A 19012-nucleotide genomic window follows, 5' to 3' on the forward strand; every position below is an offset into this window, starting at 1 on the left:
TCCGGAATCTGTCCGGATATGGAGAGGTATACAAATGTTATCAATAAATAAAATAAAAAGAAATAAAAAGAAAAGTTGTTGTGGACATGTTCACAATTAGGTCTACAGCTAATTGACCAGTATATTACCTGATGTTTGGGCCAAACCGATACTTCATACATAAGATTTGGGAAAAACAGGTCATGCAGCACAATCCTATTGCTTTGTGTTTACTCAAGACTAAGTCCAATTGTTCAATGAGGATTAACTTTACATTAGATTGCAGATGTAGAAAATGGCTTCATACCAGGACATGCTATTTGTCCATGTATTGTTTCTTCTGTCTGGTAGCAATTTTCCTAACATTTCCAACAAGGGACATCCATGTCGCTTAATCTTATAACTGCAGATTCCAGGGTTTGAATCCACAGTTGCTCTAGCATTGAGCGAAGATCGCTCCCCAAAGGATCTTTATTTTTGGACAAGTAGAGATCCCGGTAGCCTGGAATGGCCACATTGGGTTGGTTAAAATATGACTCCCTTGCTATTTCCTGGGTCATTCTTTTCAGGAATGAAATTGCAAAATGAGGATTCGGTATTTTTGACTAGGACTTTTGCATCACGGCTGTGCATTGGAAACTCTGAATTGGCATGGCCGGGTGACAAGGATGAATAGAAATTCATATTCATCTCTAAAAGTACAATCTTATGCATGTAAAGAACTGGACATGTTTAGCCTGGAGAAGAGAAGATTGAGGGGAGACATGAGAGCACTCTTCAAATACTTAAAAGGTTGTCACACAGAGGAGGGCCAGGATCTCTTCTCGATCCTCCCAGAGTGCAGGACACGGAATAACGGGCTCAAGTGACAGGAAGCCAGATACCGGCTGGACATCAGGAAAAACTTCCTGACTGTTAGAACAGTACGACAATGGAACCAGTTACCTAGGGAGGTTGTGGGCTCCCACACTAGAGGCCTTCAAGAGGCAGCTGGACAACCATCTGTCAGGTATGCTTTAAGGTGGATTCCTGCATTGAGCAGGGGGGTGGACCCGATGGCCTTGTAGATTCCTTCCAACTCTGCTATTCTATGATTCTATGTTTAAGACAGAAAAAAGGCCTACAATTCTCAGCATGTGCCAGCCAGCACATCTGGCTAGGGCATGCTGGGAACTGTTTCCATCTAAACATGCATAGGATTGCACTCTATGAGAGTTAAACTTTGTCAGTCCGATTATTGTTGAGTTTACTCCATCAATAATCTTTATATTTAAATTATCATTTCTAAATCTGTTTTATTTAGACATATTCCTTTTGTTGTATGTACCCTTTACTTTATTCATGAGATTATTTACAATTTCTATCTGTCTAAAGTATTTATAAGCAATCAAAGTTTGAGCAATTGTCGTCTACTCATTTAGAAATATAGTAAAACACTCCAGACTTTCTGCTGGATTTGAATTATGACTGAGAGGGTTCTGGAAAGAAGTGGAGTCCTGGGAAATGGGGACACACTCCGAATCCAGAGAGTGAGGAATCCAATTACTGCTTCGGGGTTCCTGATTCCAATACTCTGCATGGATCCTTTGATGAGAAATGAGGTTTCTTTTCTCGCTAAAGCTCTTCCCACAGTCCAAGCACTTGTATGGTTTCTCTCCAGTGTGCGTCATGTGATGTCGAAGGAGGTGGGCTTTTTTGCGGAAGTTTTCACCGCACTCTGAGCATTTGAAAGGTTTCTCGCCCGTATGGATTCTCTGATGTGTAACAAGGTTTGTGCTAGTACAAAAACTCTTCCCACACTCAGAGCAAGTATATGGTTTCTCCCCCGTGTGGATTCGTCGATGTGAAGTAAGGCTTGTACTTGTACTAAAGCTCTTTCCACACTCTGGACATGTGTATGGTTTCTCCCCCGTGTGAGTTCTTTGATGGAAAATAAGGCTTGCATTCTGAGCAAAACTCTGTCCACACTCTAAACATGTAAAGGGTTTCTCCCCCGTGTGGGTTCTTTGATGTGCCATAAGGGTTGAGCTATGACTGAAGCTCCTTCCACACTCCAAGCATCTAAATGGTTTCTCCCCAGTGTGAGTTCTTTGATGTAAAGTAAGGTTTGTATTTTGGCTGAAGCTCTTCCCACATTCTAGGCATTTGTATGGTTTTTCCCCTGTGTGAACTCTTAGATGGGAAGTGAGCTGTGATCGGTGACTAAAACTCTTTCCGCATTCCAAGCAACCGTATGGTTTCTCGCCTGTGTGAATCCTTTGGTGTCTAACTAGCGTCGTCTTCTGACAAAAGCTCTTTCCGCACTCCAAGCACGTATAGGGTTTCTCCCCTGTGTGAATGCGCTGGTGTGTAATCAGTGCGGCACTCTGACGGAAGCTCTTCCCACACTCCAAGCAGGTATACGGTTTCTCCCCTGTGTGGATTCTTTGATGTCTAATTAGGCCTTTCCTCTGAGAGAAGCTCTTCCCGCAGTCTGAGCATTTAAAAGGTTTCTCCTCTTTGTGCACCTTTGAATGGGCTTTAAGGCTGGATTTACAACTGAAATGTTCCCCACACACTAGGCATTCACAGCCTTCCTTTCCCTTGTGTAGTTTTTCTTGGACTGGGATTTCACAGACGTCACCACCCTGGGGAGCAGAGGACACATTCGTCTGCTTCTCTTTAACTTCCATTTTCTTGCTCTGCTCTTCCTCTACTTGGCACACGACCCTTTCCAACAATAATGTTTGCACTTCTCCCTCTTTCTTGCTCTCCCAACCATCACCTGCAGAAATAATAGGAGAAAACAGATCAGAGCCTGAGAAAACAAAACCAATTAAGTGCCATTTTGAGTGGCGGCAGAAAAAGAAGGCAGAGGGGAGGCAGATCCTATCCTATTATGAAGAGACTCTGAGAATGCTCACACAAAATGCTAAACCACATTCAGAGGTCGAGCGTGGGTTGTTTTGAACTGTGGGTTGTTTGTTAACCATGCCATGGGGCTTATTTTTCTCAAACAAACCAAATTGAGAATTCGTAGCTTGTTGTTGGCTTGTTCAGGGTGGTTAACAAGCTGCTATGGCTGCGTTCAGACATAAAATCATAGAATAGCAGGGTTGGAAGGGGCCTATAAGGCCACCAAGTCCAACCCTCTGTTCATTGCAGGAATCTACCTTAAAGCATTCCTGACAGGTGGTTGTCCAGCTGCATCTTAAATGCCTCTAGTGTGGGAGAGCCCATGACCTCCCTAGGCAATTGGTTCCATTGTCATACTGCTCTAACAGTCAGGTAGTTTTTCTTGATGTCCAGCCGGAATCTGGCTTCCTGTAACTTGAGCCCGTTATTCCATGTCCTGCACTCTGGGATGATCAAGAAGAGATCCTGGCCCTCCTCTGTGTGACAACCTTTCAAGTATTTGAAGACTGCTAGAATCATAGAATAGCAGAGTTGGAAGGGGCCTACAAGGCCATCGAGTCCACCCCCCTGCTCAATGCAGGAATCCACCTTAAAGCATCCCTGACAGGTGGCTGTCCAGCTGCATCTTAAATGCCTCTAATGTGGGAGAGCTCCCTAGGTCACTGGTTCCATTGTCGTACTGTTCTTACAGAAACAAAGTTTTTCCTGATGTCTAGCTGGAATCTGGCTTCCTGTAACTAGAGCCCATTAGTCTGTGTTCTGCACTCTGGGAGAATTGAGAAGAGATCGTGGCCCTCCTCTGTGGGACAACCTTTTAAGTATTTGAAGAGTGCTATCATGTCTCCCCTCGATCTTCTCTTCTCCAGACTCCACACGATAAGCCCCCCTGCAGAAAATGTGCTATGCTCAGACAACATGGCAACCCACTGTTCAACAAATAACCCTCGGTTCAAAACAGCCCACACTTAACCACTGAGTGAGTCTTAGCGTCTTGTGTGAACAGCCCCTCTGGCATTTCATGATAGAGATGGAATAGAACAGCCTGGGAAATTTTTCACTGCCCAGAATACATGGAGTTTAACTTGGCAAGTTTGACTTACATTTAGGCTCCAATCCTATATACACTTACCTGGGGGTAAGACCCATTGAACTCAACAGCAGGGCCACAATTCTATGCACAGTTAAACAGAAAGAAATCAGCCGGGGCGCACAGGGAGTTGTAGGACTTTGTTCTGACTCCACCCCATCTCATCTTAACTTTCTGTGCTATAACAATATCTATTATTATTATTATTATTATTATTATTATTATTATTATTTATATAGCACCAACAATGTACTTGGTGCTGTACAAAATATACAAATAAAACAGCGATACCCTGCCTAGAGGCTTACAATCTAAAATCTCATTAAAACATATGAAGGGGGAAAGGGGTTCACAAAGCAGAAATAAGAGAATAATCATAGTAATAAGAACAGTAAATCAAGCTAAAATACCAAAAGCTATTGAAAACAAATGAGTTTTCAAACGCATTTTAAAATCTGCAATGGAAGAGCATTCCAAGCAAACGGGGCAGCCAGAGAGAATGGGCGAAGCCGGGCAAGAGAGATAGAAATTCCTGGGCGGGAGAGCAACATAACATTTGAAGAACGGCGGGTACGAGGGGGATGGTAAAGTGAAATGAGAGAAGAAAGTTAAGAAGGTGCAAGACCATGACATGCTTTGAATGTCAGCCAAAGAAGCTTATACTGAATTCTATATGGGATCGGAAGCCAATGAAGAGATTTCATCAAAGGAGAAACATGGTCAAAACGACGAGCCAAGAAAATAATCTTGGCTGCAGAATGGTGAAGAGAGACCAAAGAGGAGAGATGAGCATAAGGAAGACCAGTCAAAAGAAGATGACAAAAGTCCAAACGGGAGATAACCAATGCATGGACAAGGGTCTTAGCAGAAGATTCAGATAAGAACGAACAGATCCTAGCAATGTTATATAGGAAAAAACAACAGGACTTGGCTACAGTCTCAATATGTGAGGAAGAAGAAAGTGAAGAATAAAAAATGAAGCCAAGACTACGAGCTTCTTCCACCGGATAAAGTGTGACATTATTAACAGTAACAAAACGTTTCCCCAGCCGTTGAACTGAAATCCTTGGTTAGGGGAAAAAAACCACCAGTAATTTACACTTAGCGCAGCTTAAATATTACATTCAAACAAATTGGGAAATGATTTTTTAGCGAAATAAAAGACAACGAGGAAACCTTACCCAGAGAAGCCAGATTCCCGCAATTCTCCTCCATAACCTCCACGTGCAGGGCTCTTTGGCCTGGATCCAGGAGCGCCCACTCCTCGTCGGTGAAATACACAGCCACATCCTCAAAGGTCACCGGACCCTGAAGGAAGAAGAAGTTTTCTCCTTTTTAGTTTGGGGGTGGAGGGAGTCAGGAGGGACATGTGTATAAAATTAAGCGCGGTGTTGGAGATAGTTGATAAGAGAGAATTTTGACTCCCTCTCTAATAATACTGGAGAGACAAAAAAAAAAAGTGTCGTCAGCCTCCAACCTAGGTAAGATTTAAAAGTGTATCAGACACTGTACTCTTTCCGTCGCCAGCTGAAAACCTTTTTATTTTCTCAGTATTTTAACACCTAATTTAACTTAAATTTAATCTTTGCTGTTTTAACTCCGTATTTTAACCTCCTGCTGTGTGGTTTTACCCTGATTGTGCCTTTTGTATTGTATTTTGTATCTGTGTTTTTAGATGGTTGGTTGTTTTACTATGCTCTTCATGGTTTTAATTTTTGTGAACCGCCCAGAGAGCTTCAGCTATTGGGCGGTATAAAAATGTAATAAATAAATTCATGGAGTTTCTATACTCATCAGGGACAGAAAGGTCAAAGCCTTTCCTCAGACTATGGAAAAGAGACTAAATTTAATTTGTTCTGGTGAAGAATTATGAAGAAAAAACTCCAAGCAGCGTATAGATTTCACCCAGTTTTTGGTTTGTAAGGGAAAGGGAATACACACACACACACACATACATATATATTAGGGTGACCCTATGAAAAGGAGGACAGGGCTCCTGTATCTTTAACAGTAACGTAGAAAAGAGAATTTCAGCAGGTGTCAATTGAAGTGGGTGAAATCCCCTCTTCATCACAACAGTTAAAGCTACACTAGCTATAGTAGAGTGGCCAGATACAAAAGAGGGCAGGGCTTCTGCAGCTTTAACTGTGTTGATGAAGAGAGAATTTCACCCTCTTCAATTGACACCTGCGGAAATTCCCTTTTCTACATTACAGTTAAAGATACAGGAGCCCTGTCCTTCTTTTCATAGGGTCACTCTAATATATATATATATATACACTAAATGTACTACTTTGGCAAAAAGGGTGCAATCCAATGTGACATGGCCTGGCTACTCGTAAGCCTTCGAACACAGAGGCCTACTTGTATCCAAAACCAAGTGAGAGATGCTTCGTGGCTCCTGCTCTTCATTTTAGCTAGACGGGCGGAGGTTGGGTATACCCAGGGCCGGATAAAAGCCAGCTGATGCCCTAAGCCCAGCCCAATAATGGTTCCCCCTTGGCCCTTCCATGCCTTAGCCAGCAAGACATTAAGACTCATAAGTGCTGAAGGTGAAATAAAACATTAAAACTTCTTCAAGGCCGTCCCCCATGCCAGAACACACAACTATATTAAATACAAACTGTTTTTTGTTATATTTATTCAACACTAAATAGCAGCAAGCAGTATAAGCCAATTACTTACTTATAACTAAGGCAACAGAAAAATATATATACAAATTTTCATCACTGTTTTATGCATTTTTTAATAAAACTGTTATAAGCCTTCCCACCATTTCTGTGGCTGGTTTCATAGGATCATAAAACAGTAGATTTGGAAGAGGCCTATAAGACCATCGAGTTCAACCTGCTGCTCAATGCAGGAATCCACATTAAAGCATCCCTGACAGATGGTTGTTCAGCTGCTTCTTGAAGGCCTCTAGTGCGGGAGAGCCCACCACCTCCCTAGGTAACTGGTTCCATTGTTGTACTGCTCTAACAGTCAGGACATTTTTCCTGATGTCCAGCTGGAATCTGGCTTCCTGTAATTTGAGCTCATTATTCTGTGTCCTGCACTCTGGGAGGATCGAGAAGAGATCCTGGCCCTCCTCTGTGTGACAACCTTTCAAGTATATGAAGAGTGCTGGCCTGTCTCCCCTCAGTCTTCTCTTCTCAAGGCTAACATGCCCAGTTCTTTCAGTCTCTCCTCATAGGACTTTGTTTCCAGACCCCTGATCATCCTCATTGCCCTCCTCTGAACCCCCTCCAGCTTGTCTGCATCCTTCTTGAAGTGTGGCGCCCAGAACTGGATGCAGTACTCAAGATGAGGCCAAACCAGGGCCGAATAGAAGGGAACCAGTTTCATTGAAACAAAAGGAGACAAATTATTTCAAGCCCAGGCCAAGACCTCCAGGCTGCCCCACGGCCTGTCTCCCCAATAATTCCTCTCCTACCCAATCAGCAGCTGTTTCCTCTCCAGCGCAAACAGGCGACAACCGAGACTGGACCGCTGGTGTCACTCCATTGCCTGTGAGGGACACAAAAGGGAGGACATTGTTTCTCCTTTGCACACACTTAAAAAAACAAGACCGGTGTTATATTTCAGTTCCCTGTTTGAGGTGGTGGGGAAGGCTCTCCCTATGTAACCCCATTTTTTGTGCTCCCCCCTCTACCCTGCCAAGGGTTAGGGTTAGACAACTGGGCCTGTGTCAAAGGACTCCCTCAGGTTATCCCGCTGTTAACAACCCAATGCGGAGGAACCACCTCTGGGTAATCCCTCTGCTGTCCCCAAATTGAGCAGGGGGTTGGACTCGATGGCCTTATAGGCCCCTTCCAACTCTACTATTCTATGATTCTAAATGTAGAAAAACTATGTAGGTCTTTCGACACTGCTCTCTTTTTAACACAATGTGCCTGTTCAGAAGACACCTTAGACCTTGATGGTTAAGGCTCTTGTTTAAGCAGCAGGTTTTAAGGTGTCTTGTGAGATGCGTTTTGCTAAACTCTGCTCACTCACTGACTACAGCTGGGCCGTCTGCAGCAGGGTAGCGGCTCTAACCATGGTTTAAAGCAGCCTTCCTCAACCTGGAGCGCTCCAGGTATGTTGGACTACATCTCCCAGAATGCCCCAGCCAGCTCTGCTGGCTGGGGCATTCTGGGAGATGCAGTCCAACACATCTGGAGCACCCCAGGTTGAGGAAGACTGGAAAGCGTTGTGTGTGACAGCACGGCTTGTGCTTCATGTTAACCCCGGAGAACCACGGTTTCGCCAGCCACAGAGCCTGACGTGTCGACTAAACAGGTCCAAGGGGTCTTCTGCCATCTCAACCATTAAAAAAACCATAAGCATAAACTGTTGCGGCCAAAAGAAAGCCTTTGTTTCTTATATACCTCAGTGGCCTGTTCACTGTCAACCACCCAGCAAGCTTCAGATATTAAGAACATAAGAAGGGCCTTGCTGGATCAGACTGAGGGTCCAAAACTCTGTTCACACAGCGGCCAACCAGTTGTCGGCCAGGGAACCACAAGCAGGACATGGTGCAACAGCACCCTCTTACCCATGTTCCCCAGCAACTTGTGTACATAGGCCTACTACCGTGAATACTGGAGGTAGCACATAGCTATCAGGGCTAGTAGCCATTGATAGCCTTCGCCTCCAGGAATTGATCCAACCCCCTTTTAAAGCCATCCAAATGGGTGGCCATCACTACATCTTGTGGTAGTGAGTTCCATAGTATTAACTCTGTGCTGTGTGAACAAGTCCTTCCTTTTATTTATCAGGAATCTCCCAACCATCAGCATCATGGGTTGACTCCTTTGGGTTCTAGTGTTATGGTATAAAATGTCTCCCTCTTCACATTCTCCACACCATGCATACTTTTGTACACCTCCATCATGTCTCCCCTTAGCCTCCTTTTTTCCAAGCTAAACAATCCCAGTTGATGTAACTTTCCCTCGTAGGGGAGATGCTCCAGCCCCTTCATTATTTCAGTTGCCCTTTTCTGCACTTTTTCCAGCTCTATAATATCCTTTTTTAGGTCCGGTGACCAGAACTGTACGCAGCATTCTAAGTGTGGTCACACCATAGATTTGTATAAAGGCAGTATTAGGGTGACCATATGAAAAGGAGGACAGGGCTCCTGTATCTTTAACAGTTGCATGGAAAAAAGGAAAGGAACCTCTCGTGCAAGCACTGAGTCATTACTGACTCTTGGAAGGATGCCAGCTTTCGCTGACTTTTTTTGGCAGGCCTTATAGCGGGGTGGTTTGCCGTTGCCTTCCCCTGCCGTTATTACCTTTCCCCCAGCTAACTGGGTACTCATTTTACCGAACTTGGGAGGACGGAAGGCTGAGTTGACCCGAGCCGGCTGCCTGAAACCAGCTTCCACTGGGATTGAACTCAGGCCGTGGGGAGAGTTTCAGCTGCAGAAACTGCTGCTTTACTGCTCTGCGCCACACGAGGCTCAAAACAGTTGCATAGAAAAGGGAATTTCAGCAGGTGTCATTTGTATATATGGGGAACCTGGTTGTGCTTTTTATCCTGGTTGCGCTTTTTATACTGTATTTCGTAATTGTGTTTTAACCTGTTGGGTGTTTTACTGTGGTTTTAATTTTTGTGAACCGCCCAGAGAGCTTCGGCTATTGGGCGGTATAGAAATGTAGTGAATGAATGAATGAATGAATGAACCTGGTGAAATTCCCTCTTCATCACAACAGTTAAAGCTGCAGGAGCTATACTAGAGTGACTAGATTTAAAAGAGGGCTGGGCACCTGCCGCTTTAACTGCTGTGATGAAGAGGGAATTCCACCAGGTTCTCCATATATACAAATGACACCTGCTGAAATTCCCTTTTCTATGCAACTGTTAAAGATACAGGAGCCCTCTCCTCCTTTTCATATGGTCACCCTAGGTAGTATGATATAGGGCGGTACAGAAATGTAATAAATAAATAAATAAGGATGAGAGCAAGAGGGAATTCTGGGGTGGGGGTAGGGAATGCCCAGGAGGTCCTGGATGAGGAACACACACCCAGCTTGGATGTAACGCGCCAAGGCTTCCGGCATTTCTGCTACACCGCCGCTAGAGACAAGACAACCCAAATGAAGGGTGCAATCCTATGGTCTGCGCCCTCCCTGCTCAGAAGCCATCGAACGCTGCGAGAGGCGGCAGGTGAGTATCTCCCCTACCCAATAAACGCAGCCCACGGATTTCAGGCACAGATGAGAGAGAGAAATCAAGGGGAAATTGTTGAGATCCTTGAACTGGACTCAGATTTTTTTCTTTTTCCATATTTCTGGACTGATCTGCAAAACCCGGATAAAAGCCTTGAGTCAGCAAGAGACAATTACTGGAAAGGTCAAGTTTGCAGGTGTGCTTAATTGTTTAATTGGACTGTGACATAGTGTGAAGTTTTCTATGAGTGCCAATTATGTATTGCATCAGTTGTACAGTAAAGTGTATATAAGGAGTGTTTGATATCTCTGTAACCAGCTTAAATAATCACTCTGTTCCTGTGAAGACCGCTGTCTGATGTATTTCTATATGGCCATGTGTGAGTATATTTGTACATTGTTTATGCCATAATGAACTGCCAGTAAAGTATTTATTTTTGTACAATACAAACCTAAATTCTCTGCCTTACAATTTATTGAGTCTTCTACTAGTTTCATAGTTAAGACCGTTGTTACTCTGCTATCACTGATAAGTCCAGTGATTAAAAACCCGTCAGAAATATCCCCCAGTCATCCTTACCCAGGGAGGTGGCCGCTAGGTCAGACTCCTCCACAATCCACCTGTACAGTCGTCTCTGCCGGATGCCTGATGGAGCCTTCAAAGCCTGAAGGAAATCAGTGCCCTGTTCGGCTAACGGTCCCCGTACCTGAAACAGAAGTGAGGAAGGATCCAAAGGGGAGTGGGATTAGAAAAGGAATGGTCCAGGCAAAAGGTTAGGGTTGCTCTCTAGCTTTAAAAGAAATGGCAAATTCTAGGGCGTTTTAGGATGCTATGTATTTTATCATTTATTGTTGTTCCCCGCCTCGATCAAAATGGAGAGGCGGGTAAGAAATAAATTATTATTATTGTTGTTGTTGTTGTTTTAGGAGAGCCTCATTTATGTTATCTGTGGCTGCAAAAATAGCAAATGCTATTTTGGGCTGCGTTAATAGAAGTATAGCTTCCAGATCACGTGAGGTCCTGGTTCCCCTTTATTCGGCACTTGTTAGGCCTCATCTAGAGTATGGCGTCCAGTTCTGGGCTCCACAATTCAAGAAGGACGCAGACAAGCTGGAGCGTGTTCAGAAGAGGGCAACCAGGATGATCAGGGGTCTGGAAACAAAGCCCTACGAAGAGAGACTGAAAGAACTGGGCATGTTTAGCCTGGAGAAGAGAAGATTGAGGGGAGACATGAGAGCACTCTTCAAATACTTAAAAGGTTGTCACACAGAGGAGGGCCAGGATCTCTTCTCGATCCTCCCAGAGTGCAGGACACGGAACAACGGGCTCAAGTTACAGGAAGTCAGATTCCGGCTGGACATCAGGAAAAACTTCCTGACTGTTAGAGCAGTACGACAATGGAATCAGTGACCTAGGGAGGTCGTGGGCTCTCCCACGCTAGAGGCCTTCAAGGGGCAGCTGGACAACCATCTGTCAGGGATGCTTTAAGCTGGATTCCTGCATTGAGCAGGGGGTTGGATTCCATGGCCTTATAGGTCCCCTTCCAACTTTTTTGGATCCTCCCCTCCTTTTAACCTGTTACAATTTTTCAAAATGTTTTCACATGTCTTTATTTTTACTGTAGGTTTAATTCTATTTTAACCTTTGTAATTTATATTTATGTTTTTTAATTGTACATGTTTTAATCTTGTAAAACGCCTTGAGTCCCAGTACTGGAAAAAAGGCAGGCTATAAATAAATAAATAAATAAATAAAAATAATAATTTATGGTTTAATTTGTTTTTAGCTGTGTATATTTACTATTTTATACTGTATGCTTTTATCTGTCAAGAAATACTTTTGTAAGCCGCCGTGAGAGCCTTTTTTGGCTGAATGGCGGCATAAAAGTCCTTAAATAAATAAATAAAATAAAATCTGTATGCCTCCCCGAGATCCTATGATATAGGGTGGGATATAAATGTTTTAAATAAATAATAATATTCTATGACCCTTGGAACGATCAAGGTGAAACGGTCTCACCTGCTCCTCTTTCTGCTTCTTGTCCTCCGCCTGGCTCAAGAGGAACCCTTCAGCCAGGGCCACTGCCTGGGAACTGGTCTCCGGCCCGCATTCCCTCACCCAGGTCTCCATCTCCGGGGGAAGGATAGTCAGAAATTGCTCTAAGACCACCAAGTCCAGGATCTGATTTTTTGTATGTCGCTCTGGCACCAGCCACTGATGGCAAAATTCACGGAGTCGGTTGCAAACCGCTCGGGGTCCCTTCTCCTCCTGGTAGCAAAAGTGTCTGAAGCGTTGGCACTTTACATCCAAGCTAAAGATGTCTTCCTCACCCAGGATCTCCTGGGCATTTTTCCTCCAGAATCCCCCCTGTCTCTCAGCCAGAATGGCATCAGGGTCTCTTTCTGCTTGCAGACCAGCTGAGTCTTGGACTTCCATCTTCAATCCGGGCTCCATCGCAGCCCCCATCAGGGCTGAAAGACAACCTCCTGCTCCTTCCACTTTCATGAGGCAGGGAGTGCCCAAATTGGTAGGCCTTTTAAGTTGTTAGAAGCCAAGCTGTTCTGTATTCAAAATATGGCACTATCAAAGCACGATAGGTGATGATTCCAGGTAGGGTCTGGGTCTTCTCCCTGAAGGAAAGGCAGACAAGCATTAAACCTCAAAGCAGAACTGGGGACTAGGAGGAGATCCCTCACTAGAAGGCTGGAGAACAAAGCCTTCACCTGGTTGAGAATTGCGCAATTCAGAATTCCTCCCACTGATCTGTCCCTAACAATTCTGACGTCCTCAGGGTCACTAACAGACACATACAACACATTAACAACATAAATGTTTGGAAACTGCCCAGAGAGCTTTGGCTTTGAGGCGGTATAGAAATGTAAAAAAATATTATTATTATTAATAATAATAATAATAATCAAGTATCAATCAATAAAGCAAGAATGCAAAACAGCAGGAGATACAAAACGTAAAACTACATCTGCAGAGAATGTCCGAAAATCTCAGCTACCAATAAAGATCAAAAAGGCCTGGGAAAGTAAAAAGGGTTTTGCCTGGTGTCGAGAGGCATTAAAATCAGCACCAGGTGAGCCTACCAGAGGAAGGCATCTGAAAATCAGGTGCCACCACTGAAAAGGCCATCCCCCAGTCTGGAAGAAGAGGTAATCCGGAGAAGGGCCTCCGATTATGATCTATCGATTTACCTAAAATGATTTCTAGGGCTCTTTTAAGGATGGAACCTAGCATACAGGTAGGTTCACCTGGGAGAAGGTGGCCCTTCAGGTACCGGGGGGGCGGGGCTCTTGCCTTAAAGGCCTTTGCAGATAAGTACCAGTAGGTTAAATTGTGAGCAGAAATGGAACCTTCCTTCAGCTGCCTCTCTCTTTCAGAATGTTCCATTCTTTTCTGACCCGGGACCCACTTTTTGCCCCAAATTGCTTTATGGCAGACTTATAAATAAGCCCACCAAAATTACTAGCCTGCAAACATTTTTACTAGCCTTCCAAGAGGCTAGCCGATCGTGCTTCCATGCCGGCTGCGACCCCTGCTGTGGGGCCAGCATGGAAACATGGCTACTAGCCTCTTAGGGTAGTAAAATGACATTTGACTTCCACCAAATATCCGGTGGAAATACAATTGTAATAAGTAAACTGGTGATTCTTATTTTGAAGAGGCAGCTGCAGGGCCCCAATCCAGATCCTGGCTAATATTTGCTCAATGGTGCCGTTTACTGCAAATAGCACCTTCAAATAGCAGCGCAGATGAAAATTCAGCAGGAAACTAGCACAGCGCCCCCCACCTCAAGACGGATCAGGGCCACACAGCTCCTTTATCTTCAAAACAAAAGTTGCCAGTTTAAGCACGTTTGTTTATTTTTAAAAAGTATTAATAAGGAAATTCGCAGTTTGGCCCTTAGTATGGTATTCTTGTCACCACAGCTTTCAAGTTGTGTTCAAAGGCAGGCTGCAATTCGGTGCAATTAAAAAGGAATCAATTTTGGCTCAGTTCAGACAACACGTTTCTCAACGGTGGCTTTACAACGCCACGGTGGAGCTTTTACACCACCGTTGAGAAATGTTTTGTCTGGTGGTGGGAAAATCCCATGCAATGGTGGAAGGTTTTTTTTAGAAAACACTCCAAGCTAAACATCCACACTGTGCAGAGGAGAGTTCCTGCATAACTGTTGTGTGTTGTATTGTGTGGAGGGCTCCGTGGAGTTTTCCGTTGCGTTGACTTTTCCCACTGGCTACAGAGTTCCCTGGCAAGAGTGGTGAAAGGAGCAGGTACTGGTCTAAGAGAGCCACTGGGATTTTTGTTGTTGCAGCAATGGCTGATGAGATACCATCGGGAGGACCGGAATAGGAGAGAGGACGGAGGAACTGTCAATCAAACATCGCGATAGATTTTACTTTGGGTGACCCTATGAAAAGGAGGGCAGGGCTCCTGTATCTTTAACAGTATTGAAAAGGGAACTTCAGCAGGTGTCCTTTGTATATATGGAAAACCTGGTGAAATTTCTTCTTCATCACAACAGTTAAAGCTGCAGGTGCCCTGCCCTCTTTTAAATCTGGTCACAGTATAGCTGCAGTATAGCTCCTGCAGCTTTAACTCTTGGGATGAAGACAGAATTTCACCAGGTGTGACATGCATGCAAATGACACCTGCTGAAATTCCCTTTTCTATGCAACTGTTAAAGATACAGGAGCCCTGTCCTCCTTTTCATATGGTCACCCTATTTTACTCAACTCCACAAAAGCTCATAGTCACACAACGGTGGAGATAGAACATGTTGTGTGGGGAGGGGAGTACCTTCTACAAACTCAACCGCTGAGTGGAGTTTTCCCACTGTGTTGGCTAACGTGTTGTCTGAACTGAATCTTTGCATCTTATAAGTACATTTCAGGTTGTTTGCAGGTGCAGGGCACTTCTTATTTTATTTATTTATTTATTTATTACATTTTTATACCGCCCAATAGCCAAAGCTCTCTGGGCAGTTCACAAAAATTAAAACCATAATAAAACAACCAACAGGTTAAAAGCACAAATACAAACTACAGTATAAAAAGCACAACCAGGATAAAACCACACAGCAAAATTGATATAAGATTAAAATACAGAGTTAGAACAGTAAAATTTAAATTTAAGTTAAAATTAAGTGTTAAAATACTGAAAAAATAATAGGACTTCAGCTGGCGATGAAAGGAGTACAGTGTAGGCATCAGGCGGACCTCTCTGGGGAGCTCATTCCACAGCCGGGGTGCCACAGCGGAGAAAGCCCTGCTCCTAGTAGCCACCTGCCTCACTTCCTTTGGCAGGGGCTCACGGAGAAGGGCCCCTGTAGATGATCTTAAGGTCCGGGCAGATACATATGGGAGGAGGCGTTCCTTCAAATAACCTGGCCCCAAACCGTTTAGGGCTTTAAATGTCAATACCAGCATTTTGAATTGGGACCGGACCTCGACTGTCAGCCAATGAAGTTGTAAAAGGACTGGCATAATGTGATCTTGCCGGCCAGTCCCTGTTAGTAAACTTTTTCTGCCTGCAGCGGCTTGCTAAATCTAAAGTTCCTGGCTTCAAGGTGAGATCATGGGCAGTCTTATCATTTTTTAATATGCAACTTCACACACTAACAGCTGAACACACTTTCTTGGGAGAAAACCCACTGGAATTGTATCCCCTCCTGATTTCTCTCTCTGAAACGTCGGATTTCAGCTGGCGGTATCTTATTCCAGCTATATATTTAGTCAGAGGTTGTTTGAAAACTGCAGAATAAGCAAACTTGAAAAGCTGGCCAGGGGCTGATCATTGATCACTCAGCCTCAGTGTTCCTCAGCAGTAAAATGGGACTAATAACAGGTGGCCTTCGATCTGATCTCTGTGCAGCTCCCCTGGTTCATTTTAATGGGGCTGAAATTAAAATCTTTGATCTGCAGCTAACTCAAATGTGGGTTTGTGTTTTGGAGAGTTCACAGGGTGCAACAGGAAATTGGAACAAGTTCCACCCTATGAGTCACTGCTGTGGAATTAGCTCTGATTGTTTTTAACCTGCCAGAGAGCTTTGGCTATTGGACGGTATAGAAATGTAATAAATTAAATTAAAATAAAATAAAATTGGAGGCTGCCAGGTTTCTACTTTTGGAAAACGACACCTGAAATGGATCAAGCATGGCTAGCCCACCCTTATTTTAAGGCACGACTGAGCTACAGGGTGCTCCAAAACTGTGCAATCCCACGACCGTATTCACAGAATCTTATGGGAGGTAAAGACAATGTCTGCCTCTTATGTGTATAGGGTGAGCATATGAAAAGAAGGACAGGGCTCCTGTATCTTTAACAGTTGTATTGAAAAGAGTATTTCTGCAGGTGTCATTTGTATATGGGGAACCTGGGGAAATTTCCTCTTCATCACAACAGTTAAAACTGCAGGTGCCCTGCCCTCTTTTAAATCTGGTTACTCTGGTATAGTTCCTGCAGCTTTAACTGCGGTGATGAAGAGGGAATTTCACCAGGTTCTCCATATATACAAATGACCCCTGCTGAAAATCCCTTTTCTATGCAACTGTTAAAGATACAGGACCCTGTCCTCCTTTTCATATGGTCACCCTGGATGTGTAGCCTTGTGAGCTTCCCTATGGCTTCTTTCTTTCTTTTTTCTTGCCAAGGGGAAAAAAAAACACTTTAAAGAAGAAGAAAAAAGGAAGGAAGATTGAATAGTTGCACAACACCTTTTTAAGGTTAGCGATAGGAGCCCAGCCCCAAACCTGAAAGCACTTGCAATTGTGAACTACGGTTGACATGAGTTTAAATAGATTCCCATTCAAATGGGACTTCCTAGCTTTGCAGTGACGAGAAAAGCAATCTTCTTCTGATGTGGAGATTTCGCCCCCTAGACCAGCTATCCCCGACCAGGTACACTTCCAGATGTGTTGGACTACATCTCCATAGCCATATGGCTATGGACTATGGCTATGACTACATCTCCAGCCATAGACTCTCATTCAAAAGGGACCTCATGGCTTTGGAATGAGGATAAAATAAATCCTCTGATCTGGCGATCATAACCCACAGCTCAGTTGTTCCTAACCCAACGCCTTCCAGATGTGTTCGACTACATCTCCCAGAATCCCCCAGCCAGGTGTAGACTCCCATTCAAAAGGGACCTCGTGGCTTTGGAATGAGGATAAAAGAAATCCCCTGATCTGGAGATCGTAACCCACAGCTCAGTTGTTCCTATCCCAATGCCTTCCAGATGTGTTGGACTACATCTCCCAGAATCCCCCAGCCAGGTATAGACTCCCATTCAAAAGGGACCTCATGGCTTTGGAACGAGGATAAAATAAATCCTCTGATCTGGAGATCATAACCCTCAGCTCAGTTGTTCCTATCCCAACGCCTTCCAGATGTGTTGGACTACATCTCCCAGAATCCCCCAGCTGGCTGGGGGATTCTGGGAGATGTAGTCCAACACATCTGGAAGGCACCAGGTTGGAGAAAGATGCCCTAAATGGGGGTGCTGCACAAATCACCTCTCTCTGGGATGATATATAGGTGGGAGGGGACCTATTTTCGTCTTCCCAGCCCCCTCCCCCTTATCAGATGCTCGCCTTCCTTTTGTCTCCATCCCCTGGCTGGGCATCTCTCCAACTGGGGCGGTCACAGCCCCCTCTCCTGCATTTTGCATCCTTCGTTTCCCCCCCCATCCTCTCCACACACACAAAAAGGGCTGAGAACTCACCCAGTCTTCACCAGGCCTGCACAGGGAAAAAAGAAGACAAAGGACACTTTTCCCAGGGAAAGGGAAGGGGACAAGGAAAGAGGGGCGGGACAAGAAGTGGCTGTCACTCTTCCTCCCGCCTTCCTTCCTTCCTCGTTGGCCTCTCTAGGACTCTGAGCTCTTTGGATTTAACACTGAGGTGGCAGCGCGGGAGGGATTTAGCAAAGGACAGGAGGGAGACACTGAGAGCAGCTTAGGACTGCTCAGAGGAGGGTAACCAGGATGATCAGGGGTCTGGAAACAAAGCCCTGTGCAGAGAGACTGAAAGAACTGGGCATGTTGAGTCTGGAGAAGAGAAGATTGAGGGGAGACATGAGAGCACTCTTCAAATACTTCAAAGGTTGTCACACAGAGGAGGGCCAGGATCTCTTCTCGATCCTCCCAGAGTGCAGGGCACGGAATAATGGGCTCAAGTTAAAGGAAGCCAGATTCCAGCTGGACATCAGGAAAAACTTCCTGACTGTTAGAGCAGTACGACAATGAAATCAGTTACCTAGGGAGGTTGTGGGCTCTCCCACACTAGAGGCCTTCAATAGGCAGCTGGACAACCATCTGTCAGGGATGCTTTAGGGTGGATCCCTGCATTGAGCAGGGGGTTGGACTTGATGGCCTTGTAGGCCCCTTCCAACTCTGCTGAAATTCCGTTTTCAATACAACTGTTCAAGACACAGGAGCCGTGTCCTCCTTTTCATAGGGTCACCCTATTCAACCCCCATTGGCCCCAAGCCAGCAGGGCCAATAAAATGCTGGGAGTTGTAGTCCACAACATCTGGAGACCACCTGCTTGGGGAAAAGCTAGTGTACTCCCCAAGTTTTGTTGCGTTGTGTTATGATTGCTTTAACCCAGGTTTATTAATGATTGTAGGCCGCTTTGAGTGCCGTTTTTCTTGTTAAAAAAGACAAAGTATAAATGAAATAAATGTGTGGTGTAGTGGCTAAAGTGTTGGATGGCGAGTCGGGAGATCAGGGTCCTAGTCCTCACCCAGCTATGGAAACCCACTGGGTCACTTTGGGCCAGTCACAGACTCTCTCAGCCCAACCTACCTCACAGGGTTGTTGTTGTGAGAATAGAAATAGAGAGGAGGATTAGGGTGACCCTATGAAAAGGAGGACAGGGCTCCTGT

General features: G+C 44.7%; 1 protein-coding gene across 1 annotated transcript; it reads right to left on the bottom strand.

The window, feature by feature from the left end:
• Window positions 1-1038: 1038 nt before the first annotated feature.
• On the bottom strand, window positions 1039-17929 carry LOC134396342 (zinc finger protein 436-like). The gene is made up of 6 exons (XM_063122808.1): window positions 17850-17929; window positions 12134-12744; window positions 10694-10820; window positions 7395-7468; window positions 5143-5269; window positions 1039-2743 (listed from the first exon to the last, which is right to left on the bottom strand). Exons 2-6 carry the CDS (start codon window positions 12617-12619, stop codon window positions 1389-1391), a joined length of 2169 nt encoding a protein of 722 aa, XP_062978878.1. The 5' UTR covers window positions 12620-12744; window positions 17850-17929; the 3' UTR covers window positions 1039-1388.
• Window positions 17930-19012: the final 1083 nt, after the last annotated feature.

This window comes from Elgaria multicarinata, chromosome 3, assembly GCF_023053635.1.
Source record: "Elgaria multicarinata webbii isolate HBS135686 ecotype San Diego chromosome 3, rElgMul1.1.pri, whole genome shotgun sequence".
Lineage (NCBI taxonomy): Eukaryota > Metazoa > Chordata > Lepidosauria > Squamata > Anguidae > Elgaria > Elgaria multicarinata.

What these genes read in the sequence shown, in the direction of transcription:
- LOC134396342 (XM_063122808.1), bottom strand. Translation starts at nt 12,619, where the DNA reads ATGAAAGTGGAAGGAGCAGGAGGTTGTCTTTCAGCCCTGATGGGGGCT. An exon ending in AGAAGCAGAAAGAGGAGCAG is followed by an intron (nt 10,821 to 12,133) that starts GTGAGACCGTTT and finishes CTTCTGTTTCAG; the next exon opens with GTACGGGGACCGTTAGCCGA. An exon ending in CGGGAATCTGGCTTCTCTGG is followed by an intron (nt 2,744 to 5,142) that starts GTAAGGTTTCCT and finishes TTATTTCTGCAG; the next exon opens with GTGATGGTTGGGAGAGCAAG.